The sequence below is a fragment of the Rhinoraja longicauda genome, chromosome 1 (assembly GCF_053455715.1).
Source record: "Rhinoraja longicauda isolate Sanriku21f chromosome 1, sRhiLon1.1, whole genome shotgun sequence".
Classification (NCBI taxonomy): domain Eukaryota; kingdom Metazoa; phylum Chordata; class Chondrichthyes; order Rajiformes; family Arhynchobatidae; genus Rhinoraja; species Rhinoraja longicauda.
Genome location: NC_135953.1, coordinates 101,171,926 through 101,184,067, shown reverse-complemented (window position 1 = coordinate 101,184,067; position 12,142 = coordinate 101,171,926). Strand labels below are relative to the sequence as shown.

The following is a 12,142-nucleotide window of genomic DNA, read 5'->3' as shown; positions in this document are numbered from 1 at the left end:
AGTTTACATGTTTGTTCACTGGGTGCAGATGCAGTTTTATTCATCCTGAAATACACTCAAAAGGCATGGAAACAGGCCATTTGGCCCATCCTGCCCATGTTCACCAAGATGATCAGCAAGATAGTTGAAGAGATAGAAACATAGAAACAGAAAATAGGTGCAGGAGTAGGCCATTCAGCAAATGAGCCAGCAACGCCATTCAATATGATCGTGGCTGATCATCTAAAATCAGTCCCCCATTCCTGCTTTTCCCCATATCCCTTGATTTCTTTAGCCCTAAGAGCTAAAACTAACTCTTGAAACCACTTTCAGATAAGATACCACTCGAAGATATAAGATACTAATATAAGTTAACACTACAACCCTTTAGGATCATTGGACTAGGAAGTTCGACATTTCCTAACAACCCTCACTAATTTCCAGAGATATGCCATACATAGCATTTTATTGGGATGCATCAAAGCGTTGTTTAGAAGCAACTCAAGACAGCAAGAAATTGCGGTCATCCAAGATTGTAAGAAATTGCAGAGAATTGTGGATGCAGTCCAGATCATGACACAAACCAACTGACTCCATTTACACCTCATACTGCCTCGCAAGGACACCAGCGTAATCAAGGACAAGTCGCACCTCAGTCTCTCCCTCTTCTCCCCTCTTCCATTAGGCAAGAGGAACAGAAGTGTGAAAACACACACCTTCCCATTGAGATATTGGACGTTATCTTGCACTAAACGTTATTCATGTTATTCCCTTTATGCTGTATCTGCACACTGTGGATGTTTACAATAATCAAATGCTTTGTGGTCATATACAAAGAGATGTTGCATTTCCAAATTATTAGCTGAATTTAATTTTCACAGCTACTGTGGCGGGAATTGAACTGAGAACTCTGGATTTTTAATCCAAGTATCGGAACTACTCACCTGATAATTTAACCATTATACCCATAGCATCTGCCGCCGGTTCATGTCCCTGCAAGTTACATTCTTCACGTACTTGCAAAAGTTTCCAGATGGTTCCATAATTTCCTAATCACTTGGAAGCATGACCCCAAATTATAGAGAAACAAGGAGCTGCAGATGCTGGTTTACAAAAACAAGGACGCAAAATGCTGGAGTAACTCTGTGGGTCGGGCAGCATCTCTGAAGAACATGGATAGATGATGTTTAGGGTCGGAACCCTTGTAGGTGGGGGGGGGGGGGGGACTAGAAAAGAGGAGGGGGCAGGAGAAAGCGTGACAGGTAATGGGTGGACACAGGCACGGAATGTTTTTGATAGGCAGATAGTTGGACAAATGCCAGCGATGAAAAAAAGATGTGAGACAAAAGGATTGAAGAGTTGCGAATTGTGGAGCCAAAGGAAGGAATGTAGTTTGGTGGGGAGGGAGAGGGGGAGAAACAGGTGGCAGTCCAGGTGGGGCACAGGAGAGAGAGAGAGGGAGGGGAGAAAGGGATTGCGGGGGCAAAAGGGGAAGGGGAGGGTGGGGTTACCTAAAATTGGAGAATTCAATGTGTATACCTTTGGGTTGTATGCTACCCAAGCAGAATATGAGGTGTTGTTCCTCCGGTGTTCCCCAACCCAAAAATTATATATCTAGTGGTGTACCACAAAGAACATATGAATATAAATGAATTACATTGACTAAAATGTCCTTTGCAGTCAACAACAACTACAGTTTGTGCTTGCGAAGGAACTTCAACATCCAAAGAACAATGGAGCATTTCACAGAACCTAATCATGAAATAATTGTTTAGCCTAGGAAATCCAGCAGGAACTTTATCCAACCCAACCTCCTGGCAAAACGCCAGAGGAGACTGGTGTGTTCAACTGGGACGCCAACTTGATGGCAGGTTTTGGCTCTAATGCTGCTTATTCTAGGATCCTGCCAGTCCCCAGGCAACGAAACCCCTGCAAAAATTCCAGCTCGAGCACAACAAACTACGGCACATTCCACGGCTGTAATACTGGAGGTGTATTTTTTACTGGAGGTTTATTTTTCTTATTTTGACATCTGTGTTTGAGATTAGAGTCGTAACCGCCTCCTATTTCCCCATGGCCTTGGACAATATCACCTCTATCTTGCTTAATTACTGATAATGATCCTGGACAAGTAACAGTAGGTAGTTTTAGCTCCAAGCTTTATCCACTGGATCTTTCGTATATCACGAGAGCAACAGAGCACCTAGTCAGACCTTGCTGAGATATTATACATCATGGAGTGACTAAAGCAAAAGACGAGCTAATACTTAACAGTTATTTATCGCAAAAATATATATATACAAGTGATTATACTAATTCCTAAAACAAAAGCAAGTTACTAGTCATAATCTTAATGCAAAACTGTTACTTCAAGTTAAAAAATAAGCTTTTCACTGTACCTCGGTAAGCGTGAAAATAATAAACTAAACTCTAAACTCTAACTGAAGATAGATACAGAGTGCTGGAGTAACTCAGCAAATCAGGCAGCATCTCTGGAGAAAAAGAATGGGTGACATTTTAGGTTGGGACCCTTCCCTGCGTCTGCAGTTCCTTTCGACACATCTAAACTCTAACTATTGCATGCACAGTGTTCATTTCTTCTAGCAGCCATTACTTCTGAGATATGAAACTGTTTTACTTCATTAAAATGCTTCCCAATATTCCCCGCTGGAGATGACTGAATTCAAGTGAAAGTCACTGAGACCAGAAAGCCATTGAGAACAAGGCAGCACGGTGCCACAGGTGGTAGGGCCGCTGCCTCACAGCGCCAGAGCCCCAGATTCAATCCTATGCTGATATGTGTGGAGTTTGCATGTTCTCCCTGTGACCACGTGCTCTGGTTGCCTTCCATATCCTAAGGACATCCAAACCTCCTAAGGAGGTCAATTGGCCTCTGCAAATTGCCACTAATGTTGGGAGTGGATGCATAAGTGGGATGACATAGAACCAAAGCGAATGGATGATCAATGGTCACAATGGGCTCAGTGGGCCGAAGGGCCTGTTTCCATTCTGGGCCGAAGGGCCTGTTTTACATGCCTGTTTCCATGCTGTATGTTTCAATCAAAGAAACGTGGGGAATTTAACATACCACTGAGTTTTGGATGTGAGTTCCCTTCAGGCATTCAGGGACAAATGAAAGTAAATCCTTACAAGCCCACATTTCTTACCCCCAACCCCAGCTATTTTGATGATACTTCCTCCCATCCCGCTCACTGTTGTGGGCCTATTCCATTCTCCATAGGTGCTCCATCTCAGCATATCTGTTCCAATGATGAAACGGTCCACAAGTTTGCTTCTGTGGAGTCTTCCTTCTTCCTGAATGGTGATCTTCCCTCTACCACATTGACAGATCCCTTGACCAAGTCTCATTTATTTCCATTCTTCTGGAAGACACCCATTCATAACATTAGCCCACAATATCCTTCTCCACCTGCATGACCGATAGTTTTTAGGGATTTACCTTTAGTTTTTAGAGACACAGCATTGGAACGGGTGCTCCATGCTGACCATCAAACACCCATTCATACTATTCTACATGATCCCACCTTCTCAGCCACTCCCTGCAGGACGAGTCGCACCCCAGCCACTCCCTCTTCTCCCCTCTCCTATCAGGCAAAAGGGATAAAAAGTGTGAAAACACACACCTCCAGATTCAGGGACAGTTTCTTCCCAGCTGTTACCAGGCATCTGAACCATTCTATCAACAACTACAGAGCAGTCCTGACCTACGATCTACCTTATAGAAGACCCTCAGTCTATCTTTAATCGGACTTTACTGGACTTTATCTTGCACTAAACATTGTTTATTTTTTCCGCTGACTGGTTAGCACGCAACAAAAGATTTTACAATAGACAATAGACAATAGGTGCTGGAGTAGGCCATTCGGCCCTTCGAGCCAGCACCGCCATTCAATGTGATCATGGCTGATCATTCTCAATCAGTACCCCGTTCCTGCCTTCTCCCCATACCCCCTGACTCCGCTATCCTTAAGAGCTCTATCTAGCTCTCTCTTGAATGTATTCAGAGAATTGGCCTCCACTGCCCTCTGAGGCAGAGAATTCCACAGATTCACAACTCTCTGACTAAAAAAGTTTTTCCTCATCTCTGTTCTAAATGGCCTACCACTTATTCTTAAACTGTGGCCCCTGGTTCTGGACCCCCCCAACATTGGGAACATGTTTCCTGCCTCTAACATGTCCAACCCCTTAATAATCTTATACGTTTCGATAAGATCCCCTCTCATCCTTCTAAATTCCAGTGTATACAAACCTAGTCACTCCAGTCTTTCAACATATGACAGTCCCGCCATTCTGGGAATTAACCGAGTAAACGTACGCTGCACGCCCTCAATGGCAAGAATATCCTTCCTCAAATTTGGAGACCAAAACTTTTCACTGTACTTCGGTACACGTGACAATAAACTAAACTAAAATTGCTCAGGACGGCTCTCTAGTTGTTGGTTGGAATGTTCAATTGCCTGATAACAGCAAGCTGATGCTGATCTGACTTTACTGGACTTTACCTTGCACTAAACGTTATTCACTTTATTCCCTTCATCATGTATCTGTACAATGTGGACAACTCAATTGTTATCATATATACTCTTTCTGCTGAATGTTTAGCATGCAACCAAAGCTTTTCACTGTGCCTTGGTACAAGTGACACTAAACTAAAATAAACATTGGCCCACTTTATCTTTCTCCACCTGCATGACTTGATCTGCTGGGCATTTTTTTAACATTTAGTCTTTTGAGATACCGCATGGAAACAAGCCTTTCGACTCACCCAGTCCACGCCGGCCATCTATCATGCATTCATACTAGTTCTACATTACCTCATCTTCTTGTCCACTCCCTACATATTAGTACTGTTTTTTTTAACAGATACCAATTAATTTACAAACCTGCACATCTTAGGTATGTGGGAGGAAACTGGAAACTAAACCTACTTTATTTTGCTCTCGCTGTTTTGTCACAGAGAATGAAGTGAGGGGAAAGAGGGGTGCTACTTAAAACTGGAGAATTCAATGTTAGAGTATAAACTAGCAAAGCAGAATCTGAGATAGAAACAAGGAACTGCAGATGTTTTACAAAAAAGGACACAAAATGCTGGAGTAACTCAGTAGGCCAGGCAGCATCTCTGGAGAAAATGGATAAGTGGATGCTGTTGTGTCGGGACCCTTCATCTAAGTGATTGTGGAGGTGGAAGTGGGAGGTGGGGGGGGGGGGGGGGGGGGGGAATGGGGGGGGGAGGGGAGAAATCTGGAAGAGAGGTGGGGCTGATGGGCAGATGGTTGGCCAAAGGCCAGAGATGAAAAGACAAAATGTTTGAGGTAATGAGATAAGGATAGAAGAGGCACAAAATGTGAAGCCAGAGGAAAGAATATAAATGGAAGGGGACCGAGGGAATGGATAATGGAGAAATAAGGGTGCATCTCGGTGGGCCAGAGGGAGGAGAGGGGTTAAAAAAAGGAATGGGGAAGGAGAGGTGTTGAGAAGGGTCCCGACCTGAAACATCATCTATCCCCGGAATATGAGGTGCTGTTCCTCTAGTTGATAAGCTCATCAGTTCAGAATGAGCTGAATGAGCTCATTTGACCCATCAAGTCTACTCCGCCATTCAACTATGGCTGATCTATCTTTTCCTCTCAACCCCATTCTCCTGCCATCTCCCTATAATCCCTGAAACCCTTCCTAATCAATGACAGCAATGAGATATTAACTGCTGTGGTTAATGTGTGATGCAATCATCAGGGTGGGTGGGAAGCCTAGTCTTTCATCATTTGGCAATTCCCGTGACCCGACACTTGTTGCATTTCCCTTTTTGTTCGGGAAATCCCCTTTTCCCGCTGAGTACAATTCCAAAACTGAATAAAGCTGGGACTAACAAGCACAAAAACGGGTGCAAGTTCGGGAATGATTTACTGTAGGAATTCTTAACAGCGCAAATAGGTCCTTTCAAACCATTGTTCTCTGGGCTACAGCCTGACAGTGTCAGGTCCACATCTCATGTTGTTATTTTTAAAGCTCAGCTGGCCAACCTGACTGAGATTTTCTGAACAGCCATTTTACTCGGAAGCACAGCTTGAAACACAGTTTCAGGAGCTTATTACAGTTACTTCCCTTTGCTTAAGACTGTTTCAGTAAATATGCACCCTACCGTGATGGAAGGCTTTGTTCTTGTATACTCAAAAACACAATGCTAACCCACTTCAGGAGGCTAGCTGGGGGGGGCATTGTTTGGGTAATTGAGTCTTTGCAACACAAAAACTGCAGCAAATTCTGACACCACTATTAATAACGCAGGCTTATGGAAGAGAGAGCAGCCCTGAACTACTATCTACCTCTTTAGTGACCCTTGGACTATCCTTGATCGGACTTTGCTGGCTTTACCTTGCATTAAGCATTATTCCCTTATCATGGATCAACACATTGCAAATGGATCGATTGTAATTATGTATTGACTTTCTGCTGACTGGTTAGCATGCAAAAGCTTTTCACTGTACCTCGGTAAACGTGACAATAAACTAAACTGAACTGATTGAAGGAATTACGGTGAAGATATTTTAGGCAGGATGCTTCATACGCTTCGTTCATCGGCTAACAAATAATACATTTCTCTAATTTTTTTAATAGACCCCCATAAATTTACCAACAAGATAAAAATAACATAACTATAGGGAGTATTTAATTTGGTAGAGATTTGCTCTGTTGTATAATAGGATTAACAATGACTTGCTGTTGTTTCCCTTCTGTTCCCTTACTTTGTTCCTTGCATCCTCTGTAGTCTCTTCCATGCAACTTGGCTGAAGTCCAAAGTTTATCGTTTGGTCAATTATAGCAATTTGTACAATAATTAATTTTAATATAATTGAATATATTAATTTAAATAATTTAAAATATAATTTGAGGAACATGTGCAAAATGAGGCAAGTGCCGCAAATATTCATCGAGCCACTTGGTAAATGCAAAGTTATTATTGAGCCCTGCGTATATATGTTTAGTTCAGTTTTTTAAAAAGGGCACAATGTGCTGGGGTAACTCAATGGGTCAGGAATCATCTCTGGAGAACATGGATAGATGATGTTTCGGGTCGGGACCCTTCTTCAGTTTATTTTAGAGATACGGTTTGGAAAGAAGCCCATCAGCCCACTGAGTCCACGCTGACCATCGATCATCCATTTACACATGTTCTAAGTTCATCCACTTTCTCATCGACCCCCCACATACTAGGGGCAATTTACGGAGGTCAATTAATTTAAAAGCCCGAATATCTCGGGATATGTGAGGAGACAGGAGTATACCCACGCAGTCACAGGGAGAACATGCAAATTTGACACAGAGGTTAGGATCGAACCCAAGCCTCTGGCTCTGTGTGGCAGCAGCTCTGCCTGCTGTGTAGGAATGAACTGCAGATGCTGGTTTACACCGAAGATAGTCACAAAATGCTAGAGTAACTCAGCGGGACAGGCAGCATCTCTGGAGAGAAGGAATGGGTGATGTTTTGTGTCGATAATCAAGTCACCCTCTTCTCCCCTCATCAGGAAAGAGGTACTGAAGTTTGAAAACGTTCCAGTTTCAGGAACAGTTTCTTCCCAGCTGTTATCAGGCAACTGAACGGTCCTCTCATCAACTAGAGTGCGGTCCTGACCTCCCATCTACTTCATTGGAGACCTTTGATCTATCTTTAATCAGACATCAATGTAATATCTTGCAGTGAATGTTGTATCCTTTATCTGTGCACTGTGGATGGCTTGATTGTGTTCAAATACAGTCTTTTCTCTGATTGGATAGCACACAAACAAAAGCTTTTCACTGTATCTCAGTATGTGTGACCATAATAAATTAAATTAAAAAACACAAAGATCTAGGCTGAGAATTTAGTGCAATACAGTTAGAGTGCTTCATTGTCAGTTGTATCATCTTTCAGGCACAAATATTATATCCAGGTTCCATCTGTTTTTTTTTTGGGTGGATGACTTTAAACTGAGGAAACATCTCAGTTCAGTTCTGTTTTAATTTCTTGTCACGTGCACCGAGGTACAGTGAAAAACGTGCTAATCAGTCAGCGGAAAGGCAATACATGATTACAGTCGAGTCATTCACAGTATACAGATACATGATAAGGGAATAACGTTTAGTGCAAGATAAAGCCGGTAAAGTCCGATCAAAGATAGTCTGAGTGTCTCCAATGAGGTAGATAGTAGTTTAGCACTGCTTTCCAGTTGCGATTGGATGGTTCATTTGCCTGATAACAGCTGGGATGAAACTGTGCCTGAATATGGAGGTGTACATTCTCACACTTCTATACCTTTTGCCTGATGGGAGAGGGGAGAAGAGGGAGTGACAAGGAACGACTCGTTGTTAAGGGTGAGGTGTAGATGGGGTCAATGGAAGGGAGGTTGGTCTGTGTCATGGTCCACAATTCGCTGCAATCTGTCACGGTCTTGGACGGAGCTGTTCCCAAACCAAACTGTGATGCATCCTGATAAAATGCTTTCTACGGCGCATCTGTAGAAGTTGTTGAGAGTTGTTGGGGACATGCCGAACATCTGGGCAATATTTATCTCCCATTCAACATTGCAATAAACAGTCAGGTTATTTATTCATCAGCTCATTGCATTTGTGGGAATTTGCTACAGAACGTGATAGTTATTATCATGACCGCTCACCAACAAAAATGGAATGAAGCCTTGGCGGCTCAAGGATGTTGGTCATTCCATCCACTGTACCGAGTTATCGAAAACCTCTTATAAAGGCTTCCAACCTGAAACGTCACCGATCCATGTTCTTTAGAGATGCCGCCAAGGCCTACTGAGTTACTCCAGGAGTTTGTGTCTTTCTTTGGTAAATCACCGTTTACGGTTCCTTCTTACCATTATCTGCAAGAGTCGCTGCCTCATAAAGGCAGCCAGCATCATCAGAGACCCACACCATCCTGGCCACATTCTCACTTCACTCCTGCCATCGGGGAGAAGGTATAGGAGCCTGAAAACAGTAACATCAGGAACAGCTTCTTCCTTACAACTAAATAATCCCTGTATGACATAGATTTGGGTGCATTATTTTAGACTTTGTACTATTATCGTTTGTTTGTTTGCATGTTACATATTTGTCAGTTATATACAAAAAAAAGGTCAGTATATAGATATAGATATACTATCTAACTCTTTGATGACCCTTGGACTATCCTTGATCAGACTTTGCTGGCTTTACCCTGCACTAAACGTTATTCCCTTATCATGTATCTATACACTGTAAATGGATCGATTGTAATCATGTATGATTTTTCTGCTGACTGCTTAGCAAGCAACAAATGCTTTTCATTGTACCTCGCTCGGTACACGTGATAATAAACTAAATTGAACTTTTTGTATATATGTCATATGCATATACAATATATATATACTTATACTTAACTTTTTTTCTATATATATAGTATATACTGAACTTTTTTTGTTTATTATGTTGTTTACAGAGTACCACATTTACACATCAGGGCATATGACAATAAAACACTCTTGACTCCAGTATAGGAGCAAAGAGGTCCTTCTGCAGTTTTACAGGGCCCTGGTGAGACCACATGTGGAGTATTGTGTGCAGATTTGTTCTCCTAATTTGAGGAAGGACATTCTTGCTATTGAGGGAGTGCAGCGTAGGTTCACGAGGTTAATTCCCGGGATGGCGGGACTGTCATATGACGAAAGCATGGAGCAACTGGGCTTGTATTCACTGGAATTTAGAAAGAGAGAGGATCTTATAGAAAGATATAACATTATTAAGGGATTGGACACGCTAGATGCAGGAAACATGTTCCCGATGGTGGGGGAGTACAGAACCAGGGGCCACAGTTTAAGAATAAGGGGTAGTCCAGTTGTGAATTTGTGGAATTCTCTGCCACAGAAGGCAGTGGAGGCTGATTCACTGGATGCATTTAAAAGAGAGTTTGATAGAGCTCTTTTGGCTAGCGGAATCAAGGGATTTGGGGAGAAGGTAGGAACGGGGTACTGATTGTGGATGATCAGCCATGATCACATTGAATGGCGGTGCTGGCTCGAAGGGCCGAATGGCCTACTCCTGCACCTATTGTTTATGAAGCTATGTATTCAGTGTTGAAGTGCTAATTAAAATTCCCCGCTGCTTATTTTGGGTTTATTTTTTACAGAGGTGCTGGAGCGGCACTCCGGTGACCTCCGGCAGCATTGACCCCCTGTATGTATCTATGACTGTCTCTCATTCTTGACTAAAACCTCCACGTTTTACACTGTATGCTGAATATTTTTATACTCTGCATTGCACTGCCTCAGATCTGATGCATCGCCCTGCCAGATTGCTTTCTTGGCTTGGGTCCATCCTCACCTGAGGAGGAGTTAGGGATTTGTGGCTTTGAGTCGTAGTCAGAACCTTGGCTTGCATTCAAGGCGCTTAACACAACCATTGAAGCAATGATGGCTTGTTGAACGTGTTGCGTTTCGGACAAAACCTTAAACCGAGGCTCCATCTGCCCTCACAAGAGGAGTTCTCCCTACTGGCCTGAGTTATATTTATCCTTCAATAAACATCACATAAGCAAAACACTTTGTCTTATTGTTGTTAAAGTTTGCTCTGGGAAAATTAGTCATAGAGTCATATAGCATGGAAATAGTTGTAATCAGGTAAAGACACAAAATGCTGGAGTAACTCAGCGGGAAATCAGGACAGGCAGCATCTCTGGTGAGAAGGAATGGGTGACATTTCGGATCAAGACCCTTCTTCAGGCTGAAAGTCATGGGAAAGGGAAATGGGAGATGTAGATTTTTTTTTTTTAGATTTAGAGATACAGTGCGGAAACAGGCCCTTAGGCCCACCGAGTCCGCGCCGCCCAGCGATCCCCGCACATTAACACTATCCTACACACACTAGGGACAATTTTTAAAAACATTTTTACCCAGTCAATTAACCTACATACCTGCACGTCTTTGGAGTGTGGGAGGAAACCGAAGATCTCGGAGAAAACCCAAGCAGGTCACGGGGAGAACGTACAAACTCCGTACAGACAGCGCCCGTAGCCAGGATCGAACCTGAGTCTCGGGCGCTGCATTCGCTGTAAGGCAGCAACTCTACCGCTGCGCCACCGTGCCGTAGACGATGATGTAGAGAGATATAGAACAAATGGATGAAAGATATGCAAAAAAGTAACAATGGTAAAGGAAACAGGCCATTGTGTATGTATTGTCTTTCTGCTGACCAGATAGCTCGCAACAAGAAATATCTTTTCACTGTACCTTGGCATGGTGGCGCAGTGGTCGAGTGGTCTTACAGCGCCAGAGACCTGGGTGCGATCGTGACTCCGGGTGCTGTCTGTACGGAATTTGTCATGGTCCCCGCGACCATGTGGGTTTTCTCCGGGTGCTCCGGTTTCCTCCCACATTCCAAAGACTTACAGGTTAGTAGGTTAATTGGCTTCAGTAAAATTGTAAAATTATCCCAGGTTTGTAGGATAGTGCAAGTTTACAGGGTGATTACTAGTCAGCGTGGACTCGGTGGGCCAAAGGGCCAATTTTCGCACTGTATCCCGAAATTGAACTAAGCTAAAATATGCCGATAAACTAAACTAAACTAAAAAAACTAAAATATGGTAGCCACCATTAGTTTATCTTCATCCAAACATCACTGGGGTGGTTTGAAGGTCAGAGAGATATTACCTCTGGTTTGATGCGGTGTCTTGCTTTCTCTGATGTAGCAGGGCACAGTCTATGGTTATGTATTCCTGCTCTCATTCTTTCCCTTCACATCACGTTGCTCCAGTCTTCAGGGAGGTGCTCCACAAATTTCTGCTCTCCGCATTGCAAACCGGAATAGTGTTACTAGGGTAACTATCTGTGCGGAAGAGTTGCTGTCGCCAGTGGCATATCTGCAGAACTCTGGAAGAAATTGATTTTCTTTTTGCCTCTGAAATGATGAAGAAATGATTAAGATACGCCGCCTTGCTTCTGCTGCTTTCCACAAGCGTCATTCTCATGTGGGTGGCGCAATGGTATTGCTGCCGCACAGCGCCAGAGACCCGGGTTTGATCCTGACTATGGATGTTGTCTGTACTGAGTTTGTACATTCTCCCTGTGACCACGTGGGCTTTCTCCAGGCGCTCTGGTTTCCTTGCACACTCCAAAGACGTAGGTTAATT

General features: G+C 43.2%; 1 protein-coding gene across 5 annotated transcripts in view; it reads right to left on the bottom strand.

Annotated features, from left to right (window-relative positions):
- fam13a (family with sequence similarity 13 member A) overlaps positions 1 to 11,835 on the bottom strand; it is a 239,821-nt gene extending 227,986 nt beyond the window's left edge. Inside the window, exon 1 of one of the 5 annotated variants that reach the window (XM_078403365.1) lies at positions 11,664 to 11,835. In XM_078403365.1, coding sequence (XP_078259491.1) covers positions 11,664 to 11,738 — 75 coding nt within the window. In that variant the 5' untranslated portion in view covers positions 11,739 to 11,835. Of the gene's footprint in view, positions 1 to 8,855; positions 8,889 to 11,663 lie in introns of those variants that run through there. The other 4 variants (XM_078403356.1, XM_078403384.1, XM_078403392.1 and 1 more) reach the window with 4 other exon arrangements.
- Between the last annotated feature and the right edge of the window lie 307 nt (positions 11,836 to 12,142).